At 36.2% G+C, this 17,386-nt stretch overlaps 1 protein-coding gene across 5 annotated transcripts in view; it reads right to left on the bottom strand.

Moving 5' to 3' along the window:
• Positions 1–17,386, bottom strand: part of LOC138179749 (monocarboxylate transporter 10) — a 327,517-nt gene that overhangs the window by 92,227 nt on the left and 217,904 nt on the right. For 4 of the 5 annotated variants that reach the window (XM_069112849.1, XM_069112848.1, XM_069112847.1 and 1 more), the window contains 3 exons: positions 16,166–16,331; positions 4,286–4,408; positions 3,107–3,280 (listed from right to left, as the gene is read on the bottom strand). In XM_069112849.1, coding sequence (XP_068968950.1) covers positions 3,107–3,280; positions 4,286–4,408; positions 16,166–16,331 — 463 coding nt within the window. The remainder of the gene's footprint in view (positions 1–3,106; positions 3,281–4,285; positions 4,409–16,165; positions 16,332–17,386) is intronic. The other variant, XM_069112851.1, reaches the window with a different exon arrangement.

Here is a 17,386-nt window from a genome sequence, read left to right as displayed (position 1 = left end):
TTGACTTGACACGACAAACTAACGACGTATGTTGCATTTCTAACACGTGGTTCGTGATTGAGGAAATTTTTCAAAATACACTGCAGCTCATAAGTATATATACATATATATATATATATAAATTTTGTTATGTCAACCTGAATCGAATGTTTCCCATGGCTTTTCTTTTTTATTATTTTATAAATCTGTTGAATCGTTCGTATCATACGTGCCTCACAATGTAAAATACTAAATACAGTAAAATTCGTTGAATTTTTGCAATAACTGTAACGAGCAATAATACCAACGGTCAGCAGTGTGTATCGATGAGGAATATTTTTTGATGTTTGAAATATGTGGTTGGAGTTATGTTATATATATATATATATATATATGGAGAGAAAGTGGTCATTCAATTGTAAGCTATTTATCAATATTACATTAAATATGTGTAATGTCAATATTGTATATATTCTGGAGATTTGAATATTATGGTAAATCTACTATTGGTATTAAATCAACATGATATTAAGTGCAATATCAACATCATACATCTTGATTAAATCGTTGAATACAGATTGGAAATTGAGAATTTCATATGTTGCAACCTAGTATTTATCTCATATCACTGTACTGCGATAATAAACGTGGAACGCTATGATAAATCTCTAAAAGTCCGTCGAATTGCTTCCAAATAGCCCTCTTCGAGAAACTTGTCGAGCAATTTGCAAAACAAAGCCATCGCGAGAGAATCCGAAGCTTACACCGATCATAGCTTCCCTCCAAATTTTCCCCAACGAATTTTGCTGGAAGTATCTGCAAGAATTCTCGACGCTATTCATCAACTTGCCCAAAAAGAGGTAAAATTCCTTTGACACAGACTAACTGAGCCTCGAAAACGAACTAGGAAATTCATCTCGTGTTTCCTTCTTTGATTACCTTCTCGGTTTCCCTCGGCTAGCGAAAGAATAAGAGCAGAACGGGAACAGAGGGATTATTTTAAATTCAAGTTGGCTGTCATTATGAAATAACTGGGCGGAGAGAAACACACGATTCTACGGGAATAAATCCTCGGCAGATCTTCGTTTCGGAGCTGAGCACCGGCTCTTACGTTTGAAATATTCCGAAGAAAGGATCCTTCCTCGGCGGTGTTCGGCGAGACGTGCTGGAAATCCCTGGAGCAACGGCGAGATCCCCGTCGATGGGACGCCGGCTTTATTTCGCGCGGCATTTTGACAAAATAATTCATCGCGGTGAACGAAAGGCAAATTTCGAGATACTGTTACGTCGATTTCAGTGAAAGGAAGTGGAAAAGCGGGCCAATACGAATACCGATGCCTGATACTTTCTGACGTCTTTGGCGGTAAATTGAGAAATATGGTGCATCGAAAGGTTCGTTCTATTCTGCGATAAATTGAAAGCAGAGCGGAACGGTTTATTGCGGTCGATTAGGCTAACCCTGTTGCGTCATTTTTCATCAGATGTTATTCTTCAATATGTAAGCGACATTTTGGTCAATAGAGTAACATCGATAGAATTTTCGTCGTAAATTTTCCCTGTTAATATTTTCTACATTGTTGCCTTTTGCTTATGATTCTAATAGACAAGTCGATTTCATTTCTTACTCGCTCTTTTACCTAAGATTCGCACAGTATATTCAAAGTTCAACACCTGATCTTACATTATATTTTGTTCTACATATTATAAGCGTATCCTTACAAGATTTATAATTCATTTTGTATATTTTTTCGCCTAAACGCCACAGATATTATAAATGCGAATGGAATTTAAAAAAAGCTGTTATCCAATTGTTGACTTCTCGTTTTAATTTGGAGGAGAAAAACATTTTCTTAAAACATCACAAATCTGTTTTGTTTGCAAAATGAGAGCAGAGTTAATTTGGTTAACAAACTGTTTCGAACCAAACACTACTCGAAAAGTTTAATTAAAAAGCCATTCTTGTAACAGGTATTTCGTTGAATTATTATGTCGATTACAGAGAGGATTAATCGACTGAATAGAAAATCAATTTGATAATAGACTGTATGTACATGTGTACATTGTAACATCTACAAAGAAACTTAAACGGACGATATCATCCTAGCTCGACTCGATTCTAGCGAAATGAAAGTTTCATGCGATCCGTCGCGATTACGTAAGAATCATCGAATCAATCCCACGGTGGAACAGCAGACAGCACTTAACTCTTGTCGCCACGTATGAATTTTTCACGAGTTTGTAACCTTACGATCGGAGTTTTCACAGTTGCTTCAAAGAAAGTATCCACCCGCTGCGCTGTAAGCTGCCTAACTTTTCAAGAAACGTTCTGCTCATAAATATACTTGTGCGAATTTTTTCATTCGCTACTTTTATAATGTCCATAATAAACGATAAAAATGATGCAGAAGTAATTGTATACCTTTGCATTTCGATTTTAGGATAATTTCGGATACGATATTATAATATCGTGGTTATGTTGATAAAATTTGAAACGGATCTGGAAGTATCTGTACAAGTTGAAAGATAGCATTGGTTTCAAATTTTACTATTACAATCACCATACGTGTTTCATTATAGTGTTAACAAAATTTCGAAAGGTTCCGTACAACGGATGTAATATTGGGTTGGCAACTAAGTGATTGCGGATTTTGTCATTAGATGGTAATGTTAGTTGCCAACCCAATATATCCACAAAAAGATTTCTGTAATAAAAGTTCAAGTATACTCATGAGCGACTACATATGTTACACTTATGTTTCATCGTAATAAATAAGCAGCGTATAATTAGCATCGGTTAAGAAGATAAATACCTTCTGACATTTTGAAAAATATTTCTATTTTTAGCGGATATATTTTTCCCACTTTAGGCTTCCCACTTACAAAACGAGATTCCCAAGAATTCCCAGGATCAACGTCGCAACAATATTTTCTTCCTCTTTCCACAGAAATTCATAAGCCGCAAACAATAAAAGAACTTTAGAAAGAAGCATAATTTAGAACGTACTATTCGAAAGCCTAAAGTTTCACCGAGGAAAATTATCAGGATGAAGTTTCCTCTGGTTGTCACGGGTCCACGAAGGAGGAAATATTGTCGGACGGAGAAAGTGTAAGATGTATGAAAACGTACCCAGATCCATGAGATGTTCCTCGCCGAATCGTCGCACAGCGTGAACATGAAGAAGCCCGAAAGCGAGCTGCATTCCAGTGGTGAGCAACAGGGCGAGGAACCCGGCTGCGCAAACCAGCCACCCCCAGCCACCCTCTGGATAGAAATGTGTTCGCATGGCGGCGACGTCTATGCCTGAAGGGAAAGATTAGCCTTAATTACGATTGCTTTTTGCATGGATCGTGTGAGCGAATTTTTTCGTTCGTTTGGCCATGAGCACAGTAATTAATTAACGGATTAATTCTATTATTCTTTTCGATTTTTTCTCGGTTTTCTATATTTTTAAATATTTTTTTCTTTTTAATACTTTATTCGTAAAAAGCATGATATACATAAAAGATAATAAAATTATACTGTAGCGTGCACGGAAAAGGATACGTGCGCGTATTATCTTTTGTGTCGGGTTTTATCCGGATCGAACCGACTGTATCCCTGTAGTGCCAAATTCAAACTGCGTACATAGGTACACGCATGTGTGTGTGTGTGTTGGATGAAAATTGTGAATAAAGGGTACAAAAGTTCGATTCGTCTGTAGCGCAAGAGCGAGACACTATTGTAACCCTGTTACATCCAATCTCGTAATATTTTATATTAAAATGTGATATCTAGAAAGTATGTGTATTTCGATAATATATGAGTTAGAATGTCCATTTGAATTAAAAAGTCTCGTACGTTAAAAACTGATTTTAAAAATTAATTTGGAGAAATTTCATTATGAAATTTTACTATTGAACGAATAAAAAGATTTTTTATTTTCCAAGATTAACAAGTTGCAGATCATTTTTCTCCTTAGAGAAAGTAATAATCTTTTCACCGATATTTATTAGTTATAATAATTGCATGGTCGATGCTTGTGCATTTATAGAAAATTTGAAATTGTAATACGCAGGAAGAATACCTCAAGTATCCAAAGAGAAACGCTGGCCACTACTACGTTCTACTGTTTAAATACGTTAATATAAATATGAAATTGTTTTCATATTGATTTTCACGGATAAGTAATAGTGAAATCCAAAAAAAAGTTGCACAAATATCCGCGATCTAACGATAATATTTTAGCCCGATTTAGCATTGAAATAGTATTGAATTTGTATTTAGTATCGAAATACTTTCTAGCATGAAAGATATGAATTTAATTACCTGGACGACGAAAGGCTGGCACACAACGATGAAGACTTCTCAAATCACCGAGCACCCAATTACTATTTCCGATCATGCCATCATGCAGGCTTCCCTCTGCATCCATGTAACGCATTCGAGTATCTAAAATCAGAAGAGAAGCAACAATTAAAGAACAGAAATACTTTACATGTATGTATGAAAGATTGAGAAACGAATCAGCGTAAATTTAACTTGCCTTGGGGATGAACGAGACAATTTAAAAACTAATTTATTGTTAAACTGTTTCTAAACAAAATTTTTACCAGCAATAAATCAAAAAACACGAGCGTCAACCTCAAAGGGAAATCAAAATGCATAGGTCGATATATTCAAATTTTTCAATTGACATTTGACACAAGACACAATTTTTTAATTCGATCTGATTTCTTTTAAAGAACAATGGTGATTTTCTTTTATATCCCTTGCAGTTAAGTTGCTGTACGTCATAATAAAAATCGTAATAAAAATCGTTCTTCGCATCTTCACTGGCGTCGCAAATTTTGTTCAAGACCAATCTCAAAAATTATATTTATCTCGATTTCAGTGCTAATCGTCTTACACTGATTGGCTTCTAAGCTCTGTGTATATACGAAATGGCGTGACTTTCGCAATCGACGCTACGTTCGCTTGAATGTAAATTAAGAAGGCTACGCGCGGATTAACCCCTGGCGGATTAGGCACCACTGTTTTTGCGTAATTCGACGATATATTTGCAGGACTTAATTACACCGAGAACTGGCTCGCAGATGCGTCCAATGAATTTACGTGGCACGACCCGTTTTGTGCGCTGGCTAAGCCGGGCGATAAAGATAAACGCTGTTTATTGTGAGTTCGGTATCGTTGAAGACGAACTCTCCACGAAAAAGAGGCAAATTGAAATTAAGTTTGATTAAAATTACGTTTCGTGAACTTAATATCGCGAATTGCGGTATTTTATTGTGCGTAACGTGTCTAGGAAATAGGGAAGGCTTTGTTAATATTCTAAATTAGAATTTAAGAGGATTTAATTCAATTAGAATTTCGCTTCACAGCTTTTGAATAGATTTAGAACTATTGCAGCGAAGTTAATGTTACTTGCTATGTGCATTTTATTTCTATTTTTTTGAATAATTATGTGCATCCCTGTTACTCGACTTTCTATTTCATTTTTGTATCTGAAATTGTACTATGAATTGCGATTATCTCTTAGGAATTATAGAAGAGTTTTTTAGTATTTTAAATTGGAATTTAAGAGATTGTTATATTTTAGGTGATAGTGACGCGTGATAGTTTAGTGCGTGAAAGTTACAACGCGTTAAAATAACTGTGAAATAATTAATAATATCTAATTATTAGCTAATTTAATAATTAGCGATATTTAATTTTATGCTCTATTTTTGCTTTTGAAATAATTATTCTTGATTTCTCTAAGAAATTAATATTGATTTGTGTTAGGCTTCGAGATCTCAAAATTAGCATTATCCAATATCTAACCCCACGACTGTCATTACCGAGTTCGCTGATCCTAGAATTATCGCTATCTAGTCCAACATTCGCGAAATTATCACTGGAAAATCCTATAAGCTTGAATTGTTGCTACTGGAACCTACGTCTTCCGAATCTACTGTCATTTCGATATTAAATGTCACGAATTTCTACTAGTTTGAAATTCCCACTGTCAAACAATGTTATCGTTATAGTTGTTTTCCATCGTTTTCTACAATTTTATAAAGTCTTTCTAAATTCCACAGCATGAAAATACAAACTTTGCTTTCCTTGTTATATTATTTGTTTATATCATTTGCTTAGCTTCCAAAAATCTCTACCATTTCTATATCTTATTCCTCATTTATATTGTTATAAATTATACTTATCTATAATAAGTATTAACTTATTATAAATAATTAGCCATGTCACTGCGCCACGCCAGAAAAAATTACTGAAAATTCTCAATGCGAGAATTGATTGTAAATTTTAATAAATAAATAAAAAAAAATTTATATTGTTTCCATTATGATATTTCTATTACAATCACGGATTTTGTAACCAACGTTTATTGATATCAGTCACGAGATCTCGATATTCAAGAATATTCAAAATACTAATTTCTGTTTCTCGTAAGCCTGTTAAAGCTACAACACAGAACTTATACTGTAGATTCTACCAAGTTCATAAGTACAGTCTTGTTAAAATGATTACATTGAAAAAGGAGTTTTAATTGAAGAAATTAAATGTTGTGGGTATATAGTTTCTACGTAGTATAAAATTTTCCTATACCTATGGAGCTTCACTGTAAATCCTGCAAACTACACATGCTGAATCGTAACAATGTAAAAAAAAATAATAAATAAATTCTGTGATATGCGTACAAAGCCCAATAACACGAAATTTAATTCCTATTTATTCTGACAATTCCCCAATTTTTCTGTCATCACTGTACGTAATAAACTTCATTAATTCTCGACCTTTTATTGCTATACAACCTCCATACACGAATATTCATCATCCGTTCTATATTTTCTGTTTTCCATCAGAATTTCCATTACAGCGCGCGAAATATTTAATTCGAGGTTAATGGAAAATTTTTCAACGTGTTACAAAATTGATTCCGGGCAAAGAGAGAGAGAGAGAGAGAGAGAGAGACAAGTATTCAGTATATCAACGATGTTTCCGTCTTGCAACATCGCAACCCTGTGCCACTGACCGGGGATGAAACGAGTTGAAAGAAATGAAGAGGAAAAAGGAGAGTCAAGTGGGTTAGATAAAAGTGCTCATGAAAAGGAGATGCTAGTTGCTATGGGGTGAGAACGAGGGCCAGCAGTCTTGTGGTCGAGGGTTCAAGAAAGCGGGTCGATGATTTTCAGCCGAAGAAATGTACAGAAAAAATCTTGGAAAAATAGTGTTCCTCCGTAATTTTGCATCTATCGATGACTTATGATACAGCACACATATTGTTCGTCCACGTTTTGCATTCTCGAGAAAAACAGCTCTGAAAGTTCGATGGTAGTTTCTAATTAAATAAAAACATTTTACATTGCATTTATCGATGCTATTATAAAATTGGCTAGAAATTCTACATTGGTCCTTTTTTAGAAACACAAAATGGCGATGGTGGATTATGGTCCTTGAAAATATCTTTGTAAATACGAAATACAAAAATATTACTTTTGACAAATTTATGAAGTAGACATAAATGTACTCAAAGACATAAAGACATAAAAGAAGACATAAAAGAAACTCAAATTTCAAGAAACGTGGACAGGCGATATGTGTGCGATAAACACGTTTCTCGCTAATGAAACGTGCAATTAAAACTGGAAAATAATTCGTATAGAAAATTTAATTAGCGAATCAACTGAATTCAGATAAACTCGCATCGATACACTCGTGAGTTCGCGTAAATTTAGAATTGAATTCACAGAAGGGATTGAAACTAGATCAATCCGTTGGCCAAATGAAATTCCATCCTGTTCTAACTAAACTTCCGAAGAACGACGTCGTTGCAAACTGTGAGACGTGAAAACGTCACAAGACAAAACGTTCTTATTAATTGTTTTATATAATATTCTTCTATAATACTCTTCGATGAACATTTTCGGAAACAAGAGAAATTCTCAGAAGCCACAGGAAACAGAACCGCGCAATTTGAATTTCCATCTGTCTTTCGGCCACGGGAACCAATTTCTTAACGTCGATTCGCAAACGAGCTCGCGTGAGCGCAGCTTGTAAGGAAAAAAGGATGGAAGAAATTGTAGAAACATAAATAGTAGAAAGAAGAAAGTTAAGTAGCGCGAACCAAAGCAAAAGCAAGTAAAAAAAAAAAAAGAAAGAGAGAACAGGAATCGGCGTGACACGTATTCTTAATTGTGGCACGACCGTTCGTGCCGGCATCGCTGAACGTTCCTTTCCGCTTCTTTTCCTTTCTCTTCTTTTCGTCTCTTAATTACAACGTACAACGGCAAAGTTTCCGCAAACAGCAAAAGTTCCTCGTAAAATTCGTCTTTACAGGGCTAATGAAGTTTTAAGCAATTTAAAGTAGAATTTCAGCGACGCTCGCTGTTTGCATTTTTATTACGCTCTTCTGGTTACTGTTGGAAAATGACCTTTTCTCCTGGACCCATCGAAAGCTTTCCCACCGCGTAAAAATAAAGAGCAGCGATGATACGTCGTTACAGATATTTCAATTCTCTCTGTTATTCGATAGAACGAAATTAGACTTAATGTGGTCAAGTTAAATATATTTTTTTCTAGAAATAAGAAAAACATGGATGCACCTTTCAATTTCTGTAGTCACGTGAAATCATACTACTAAATGGTAGGAAATTTAATACAGTTTAAGAGATTGGTATCCAAGTGCTATAACAGATATAACGCGTGCAAAATACTTTTTGCAGCTATTGTATAAGAATATTTATTAGCAACAGAAGCATTGTTACTACTAATTGTAGAACTTAATTATTATTAATTATTGTATAGTGTTGGATTGTAATGTACGGTGCTTGTCCCGTGTTCGTAGATTTTCAACGGAGGCAGACTAAGATGACGAAAATGTTTTTAATAATTTTTATTTCGAAGTGATTTTGCTTGGGAACAAAATCCTATTGATTGCTGGACGACGGGCAGAAAATTTTCAACAGACAACTTGAACGATTGTCAAGCTAGAATCTCCTGGAAATACAAGAAATTGGAACAATCCAAACAAATAATGACTGAACTAAGGCTGATTCAAAAGTAAAGCTAATAAATGGTATTATAACTTGGTGTGGAAATGAAACGGAATTAATTTCCACGTCAAATGTCTTTCCAATTTATCATCCTGTTCTTCTCTCGATTCCATTTGAAAAGAACAAAGCCAGGATATCCAAAACTAGTTTACCTTCATAATTAATTACCGGATCGCACGAGTTAGGCACATTACGGTTAATTTTCTCCACAGTCGACTGCCAGAACAAAACTCGTCTCTCGCAGAGAACGTTTCTACGTTCGTTCACGTGTAATTTAAAATCCTCTCTGTCTCGGCGATCAAAGAGACAATTTTATATTTCCCTTCGATATTCTTTTCTCCGTCGACGAGAACGAAGATTCGCTATTTTCCTTTTAAATTTCCATCGATTCTACCATGAATAATCTCTCTTTCCTCTATTCCACGACAAGCGGTTGAGATACGAAACGGAACACTCATTAACGCACCAAGTTCTGAAAAGCAAGGAAAATCTGCAAAAGGAACTTCTCTTTCCATTGGCTGATAGCGCACAATAGCCGGGGATCGGACGCAAAGGCGAGAAATCAAAGGGACGAAATATTCTTAATTACAGTGCGAACGAACGTGAGCCAACGAAGGAGATAAGCGCGATGGTCGGCCGAAAAATGAGGCTGCTCGTGAAAAATGGATCGGAACGGAGGAGGTTCTGCGCCAAAACCAGGTTGAAAAACAAAAACTGCGGACGATGAAATTGCCATGAAAAGGAATTACGACGCTTCCTCCGCTTTGCTAAGATCTCGCCGCCATCGTAACTTACCGCTTTGATGCAAAACTTATGAGAATCTTGTGCCGTGAATTTCCGAATTTCTCCTCCTCCTATTTCTTTTATTTTTTTCTTACTTTGTCGGATAAAATATGTAGAGTAGAGGAACAGGTTATGTTTCATGCGGTAAGGCTGTTCTTTCAATTTTCCAAAAGGTTTTCTTGTACGGAAACTAGGAGGAAGAATATTAATAGGAAATCTTGAAATGGATGAAAGTAAAATGAGACACTCTCGGTCAGACGTGATTGAGGTATATAGTCTGATTCGAGTAAGTTTAATTAGAGGATTGCTTGAGAAGATTTTCGAAAGTGGTTTGCTTCCTGAGATGTTGTATACTAATTACGTTGATAGTGAAATTTACCTACATTACCTAATATTAATTAATCAAGTAGTGGGTGAAGCCTAAGTAATGAAGTTGCGATCCTTATGAAAAATGCATGGCGTCAGTTGAGTTCTTAAAAAGCTATACAAAGTGGCATTACGAACAAGTATTATATTTCAGGATATTTTATTATTTATTATATTTCTTAAAATATAAAGTATAATAGAATATTATTTTTATTACTGTATATTAATGTGTATTAATAAATTATGAAAAAGTATATCAACGTATCAAAACCTTAAATACCAATCTCACTTAAAAATTTCACAAAACAATTTCCTTCCTCAAGATTCTTTTCTAAACTGTTATTGTAACACGATATAGTAAACTATATAAAAAAGCATATATAAAAAATATCAGTTTGAATCATAAAAAATAGCAGAACATTCTTTTTCCTAAACATTCTCTTCCAGAACAAGTTTCCTATTTCAGGAACTACAGTATCTACTTCTACTCGGCAACGAAGTCACAAAACACTGACCACAATAAAGAAAATCCACCGACATATTTCCGTTTCTATTCTGTGGCAACCATGGTGGAAGAAAGAAAAACACTCGTCCCGATTGAAGCTTCTGGTTGATATATGTGCCGGTTCCACGGGAGATTTGTCAAAAATCGATCGTGGACGAGAGACAAACACGCGTCTCTTCGCAAAAAGTCGAAGGATTTTAAAAGAGTCCGATGATTTAACTGTCCCGGAAAGTAGATCGAGACGTTGTTGCCGATCCGTGAAACGATATCAGCAATTGCATCGCTTCCTGTAATAATTGTTTTCCGAAGAAAAACGCGAGCCCGAGTAATTTTCTTCGATAGAAAACAAGCAGCGATTTTTTCAACTGTGGTTCGAGTTTCATTTTTATGATTGTGCGGTTTAGTGGCACTTCTGTACTGAGAGTTTCGATGTGTTCTCACTGCAGTTAAAATAGTATCGATGCCAGTAAAACGACTGACGAAATGTCTCAGTGAAGATTTGTAGTTTGGTTTCTCGCTTTTCGATAAAATAAACGTAGAAGGAAATTAATGGAATGTACTGTTACATTGATGTCGAAAAGTGGAACGGTGCACGAAGAACAGCTTATTAAGAGATTATTGTTTTATCAAGTTACATTGTCTGAAAATGTTCAATGGAGGTACCAATGGAGGTAGAAGTGGAATTGTTTATTTAAATACTCTGTATACAATAATTATAGGTTTGCAAATCAATTTGACGTTTTATTAAACTGAATATAAAATGGCTATCATAAAATGGAGTGTTCATAAAGAACTATAAAAGAATACGATTAATTAGAAGTTAGAGAAAGCGCGAGAAACAGTACAAGTAGTAAACGTTCGTCTATGGTCAGACATCTCGTTCAGCACGTCGCAATCAATATATTTTTTGATACTAATTAGAAAGAAAGCGAGAAGTAGAGTAAGTAGTAATGGTCTACCTGTGGTCAGACAATATCTTGCACTCGATACAGTGATCAATATCTCATAGTATATTGTATACGCAGTTATTTAATACGAACATCAATGAAACAATTATTTGAAAATTATTGAATTATTTATTTTGTAATTATTAAAATAAAAAGTCACACTTGGGAAATTAGTAAAAATACGAATTGCTTAACTATTCTATTCCTATCGTTAATAAACATAACAATATTGTAAATATTCTTTTCAACTTTTATCTTTTCCCTCTTTTTCTATTATACAAATTTCTTTTATGCTATCAAATTTAAATTCTGAAAAAATATTCTAACATCCCATAACCCCATCAGACACTACCATATTCCACATAAATCCATTTATACGCACAATATATCTTCAGTAATATCCACTAACATAAATTTCTCCCTTGATAAATCCTAACTACCTAAATCATCTTTAACATCTGCCCCCAAAATTACCATTCAACCTGTCGCGTTAGCATTATATCGTCAACAAGAAAAGAGAAAAAGAAAAGAAAAAAGAAAAAAACGAATGAACCAGCTTATCGAAACCAATAGAAATAAAACAAGTGGGAAAAGCTTCGATATCGGTAAATCGGGCGAAAAATCGGGAAATTTCGTATCGCCACGGATATTTCGGTTGGGATTGCGTGCACGCGGGTCATCTGCATAATACGAGGCGAGCGTGGCGATGCCTGCAACTGATTCGAAATCGATTCTTTCGCAGAGGGCGAAAGAGGGTTGACCATGCAAATACAATTGGAAAGGGTCGGTTTGTCCAATCGCAAGTGTCCACCGTGTTTAACCGTAACACGAATTCGTTCGAAAACTATGAGTGGGTCGCGCGTCGTGGTCAGCTTCGAAGCTTGTAAATGACACGACAAATTAACACGAGTCAACGTGACCGTGCGCGAATTTCATCGTTTCAGCAAAATCGTAACTGTACCGTGAACCTTGCTCTCCTTCTCTCGTTCATTTCGACAATTTGATTTTTCCCACCTTTTCCTTGTGAAACACACGTGCGGTCCGGTTGACATTCGCGACTGTCAACTTGTTGAATTGTTTCCCTTTTTCAGGCGCCTCTGCCAGCTGACAGGCCACTTGCGAAATTCCTGCGATATTTTTCATTAAAACGTATGCGATTTCGTTGTTCACTGTGACAGCAACGATGAAAATTCCGATAGAATTTTACTGTTATTCTTTTGGATTATATGGAGAACGATACGTAGAATTTTTACACCTTTCGTCACAGTAGATATATTGCATTGGGAAGCGCGAATATATTTTTATTTATACTGCGCTTCGTAATTGTTGGAATTTACGCGACTGTCGGAGTCGATACACGTTGCTCGACTGATTTAATTTTATGACCTGTACCGTTTCGTCGTGGCTTCTCAGCTAATTTAGGGTCCGACGATGCGAAAATTCCTCGCAACAAATCGCCGATATTTCTTAGGAAAATGCGAATAATAACAGGAAAATCGTTTAGACGGTTTACAGTAGAAAACAATAGAAAAATTAAAATTGATTATTTATGAAATATTTGTATGCATAAATGCGAATAAATTTTGTATTAAATTTTGTCTGTACCAAACACTTTGGTAACAGCCGTGTATTCTAAGATATACAGGGTGGTTGGTAACTGGTGGTACAAGCGGAAAGGGGGTGATTCTACGCGAAAAAAGAAGTCGAAAATATAGAATAAAAATTTTTCGTTTGAGGCTTTGTTTTCGAGAAAATCGACTTTGATTTTTCGCTCGGTACGCGTGCACTTTATCACGTCTGGTTATAACGGATCTCACTGTAGATCGTTGTCTCGATGGAAAAATTAAAAAAAAAAAAATTTTTATTCAATATTTTCGACTTCTTTACCAACCACCCTGTATAATATATCGTATTACACATTCATTGTTTTTAATAATTGTAATTCAGTTTCGAAAATTATGATACTTTTTTAATTTTCGCTCTTTAAACTTCCTTTTGTCCGCCACTCTGTATACAATGTTGGATCATCTTACTCTAGTACGAACAAAGGCCTATAAAGTTAAACGATTTAAAAACTCTGAGATATTTCCACTTGTTTTGTATACCAGGAAGTACTGTTTCATTTAACGCGTTTTGCATTTTATTCGATTTCTCGGGGGCATCTTTCAGCGAGATTGCGCAAGTTTTCTCGTAAAGTCGGTATAAGAACGACTCTATCCACTCGGCCCTCTTGGTAAACTTGCTCATAATCTCAGAATGCTTCTGTTTTCGTTCTCACGGCGCGACGTTGCTTGCCAGGACACCGGCCTAATCCGTTTCCCTCAAGTTTCGCGACTACGTTCAATATTCAACAGCAGGTGAATGCCGAGAGAGGAAGAAAAAGGGAGGACCAGAGAGACTTTTTCAACGCGTCAGATTGAGAATCGTCGTATGTATGTGACGAGAAGACACCGTATTTCAACTTTGGAAATATCCTTTCCACATATTGTCACGAAAGTTGCTCGAAACATGAATTCAGCATTTGCAAAAGATGAAAAATCTCTTCTGTTTCGCTTAAACAATTTTATAATATACGTTATCCTCAATGCAATTGTAAATACAAATTTTCCTTAAATGCCGATCCTTACAAACCTTGAACAACGAAACCAGATAATCGTGCTCGATCCTGCTACATTTTAGCGAACAAACAGGATTCGTAATGTTTCGTGAGAAACTGCAAGGTAAAATTGGAAGGAAAAAGCATGCGTAACAACAAGACATTTTTCATATTTCGCCCGCTAACCGAAGATATTCTTCAACGCTAGGAAGAGATCATCGGGTGGAAGATGATCGAAAGCACGTAGCAGTAGTCGATGTATATCTATAGAGTTATATGGAATATCATGGACATACAGTGGAGGATATATAACATAGAAAATGTTAAAAATTGATACGCTATGTATGTTAGTAACCTTCATGCTACACATTTTTCACATATCGATAACAATCATCCACAGTATGCTACGTTGTACGTACCAGGTATGTAAATATGAAACCGGAATTTTCGTATAGAAAATACACGTTTATTGTATGAAAATGATTAAAAATATTTTATTCGAAGTATTGCCCATCGCTAGCTATACATTTTTCCCACCTGTCTGGCAATTGGTGGATGCCACGCCAAAAAAACTGTCGCTCTTTTGAGGCAAACCAGTCATCGAGCCATTTTCGTACATTTTCGTAAGAAGCGAAGTGCTGGTCAGAAAGTGCGTGTCCCATCGATGCAAATAAATAGTAATCGGATGGAGCCAAGTCTGGTGAGTAAGCCGCGTGCGAAAGTATTTCCCAACTGAACGCTTCAATCGTTTCCTTAACCGGTTTTGCTGTATGCGATGGTGCATTATCATGAAGCAAAATTACTTTGTGTTGCCTTTTTTGATATTCTGGTCGTTTTTCACGCAAAGCTTGATTCAAATCGATCATTTGTTCTCGGTAGCGCTCAGTATTAACGGTTTCGCCAGGTTTTAACAGCTCATAATAGATCACACCCTTCTGATCCCACCAAACACAGAGCATTGTCTTCCGTCCATAGCGATTTGGTCTTGTAGTCGATATCGGTGGTTAGCCTGGAGCTACCCACGATCTTTTACGCTTAGGATTCTCAAAATATATCCATTTTTGATCGCCAGTCACAATTTGGTGCAGAAATGACTTTCTTTTGTATCTGGTGAGCAGCATTTCGCAAGTGGTTTTTCGGGTTTCCTGCTGTCTTTCATTTAGTTCATGTGGAACCCATTTTCCCACCTTCTGGATCTTTCCCATGGCTTTCAAACGTATGGAGACGGCTTCTTGTGTCACGTTTAATTGATCAGCGAGTTGTTGTTGCGTTTGAGCGTCATCCTCATCCAACAATGCTTGCAATTCGCTGTCTTGAAACTTTTTCGGTGGTCTTCCACGTTCTTCGTTCCTCACGTCAAAATTGCCACTTCTGAATTTTTTAAACCACTCAAAGCACTGTGATTTACCAAGAGCATGCTCACCGTAAGCTTCGACAAGCATTCGATGCGATTCTGCAGCAGTTTTCTTCAAATGGTAACAGAAAATTAATGCTGTCCGCAAATCGTAGTTTCCAGGCACAAAATTTGACATGTTCAACGCTATTACAAACTATGCTGTTGTATGAAACTTGTATTGTTCTGAGTCGAAAATGTTTGTGAGATGTCAACAAAGACTTTTGGCATCAATGACGCAGTTTAGTGATAACTACATTATCAGCTACGGCCATCTATAGACAAATTCCGGTTTCATACTTACAGGCCTGATATATTACGCTTATTTGCTGCCCTTAACAAGTATAAATCCACGTTAAAAAATCATGGTGTCCCCTTATGTTTCTTATTTTACGAACTTCTTCTAAACTTTTTCCCGATATTCTGATAAAACAACGTACGTTAAAAATTTTATTTCACAAGGCTACATGTCACGCGTGCTAACCTCATATTTATTCATAGTCGATGAAAGCAATTTTTTTTCATAACCGACAGGAAGAATTCGTTTTTTATAAAGGTGTACTCACCACCGTGATAGGAACTGCCCCGATGAGGAGTGTAGATACCGTTCCTGGGCTCGGGACAGTGGCTCGGCGTGTAATACTGCATTGGATGATGCACGTAATTGTTCGGGGTGCTCGGCACGTGTACCGGATGGCAGTGCATACATCTTCGCGGTGTCTCTGGCACGCCCTGGACAAAAGAAACATGTCTGCAATGCATCGAGAAAGGCAATTGCGATCGGGCACGCGAGAACCAATGATAAATCGCGACGATCGACGACGTAGCCTGAGAATTAAACGTCGCTGGATATCCGCCGACAGGGTGTCGCTGGCCGAATACCAATTAGGGGATGAACGCCCCACGCAATTCTCGCAAACTGATCGACGACGCCTACCTTCTACATCTACCTGTAAAATGCGCGATTTCTGCGTCGATAATCGAATCAATCTATCGTATCTGATTCGTGGAACATTAGAATAGAATCTTTATGATTTTCTTTTGTATGAGTGGATAAGATGATAGATAAGACGATTATGACATAGGCTAATTAGGTTCTTAACGGAAACGTAGTATAAGTATTCTTTTTTTTTTTTTTTTAGATAAGAGGAGACACTTAAAAGGTAAATTGACGAATTTTATTTTTTGTAGATTTGTTAATTTTGTTGGAGAAGTGCGTGATTAGTATTGAACTTTTGGGGAAACAAACAACGTACTTGGATAAATATTTATGAAGAGGATGTCCTAAGTGATAAGGAATTTCAATGTGAATTTAAAAAAAATGTGGTCGTTAGATCCTCCTCTTTTCTGTGATTTTAAAACATCAAAGATCAAACTCTATCATTCGTTTCCATTTAACAATTAATCTTCCTTCTATCCCTAACTTGTACGATCCCTGTGGCTCAGAATTTGGTTAAATCAGCTACCAGCCTGTCAATCTTTTTAAAATTTGCACTTGCTACTCGACGAGATATTAATCAGTCGATAACCAATCACTGCAAAACAATACGCTTTCGGTAAACAAAAACCGTCTTTGGCACATCCTCACACCTATCCTTCATCTTCTTCTTTACCATTCTGTCAATCATCCTAAAATTTCCACCTATTGTTACAGATTAATCCCTTAACCTACGATTTACGTTCGAGAATTTTGGGCCGATTTACATTTGGTCCGATCATCTACTACGGGCTATGCCCGAATATTTACGTTTGGTCCGATCATCGTACTACGGGCTATGCCCATAGTT

This window comes from Bombus flavifrons, chromosome 5 (assembly GCF_040668555.2).
Source record: "Bombus flavifrons isolate JBK064 chromosome 5, iyBomFlav1_principal, whole genome shotgun sequence".
In the NCBI taxonomy this organism is placed as follows: Eukaryota; Metazoa; Arthropoda; class Insecta; order Hymenoptera; family Apidae; genus Bombus; species Bombus flavifrons.
This window is presented reverse-complemented; position numbering and strand designations above follow the sequence as displayed.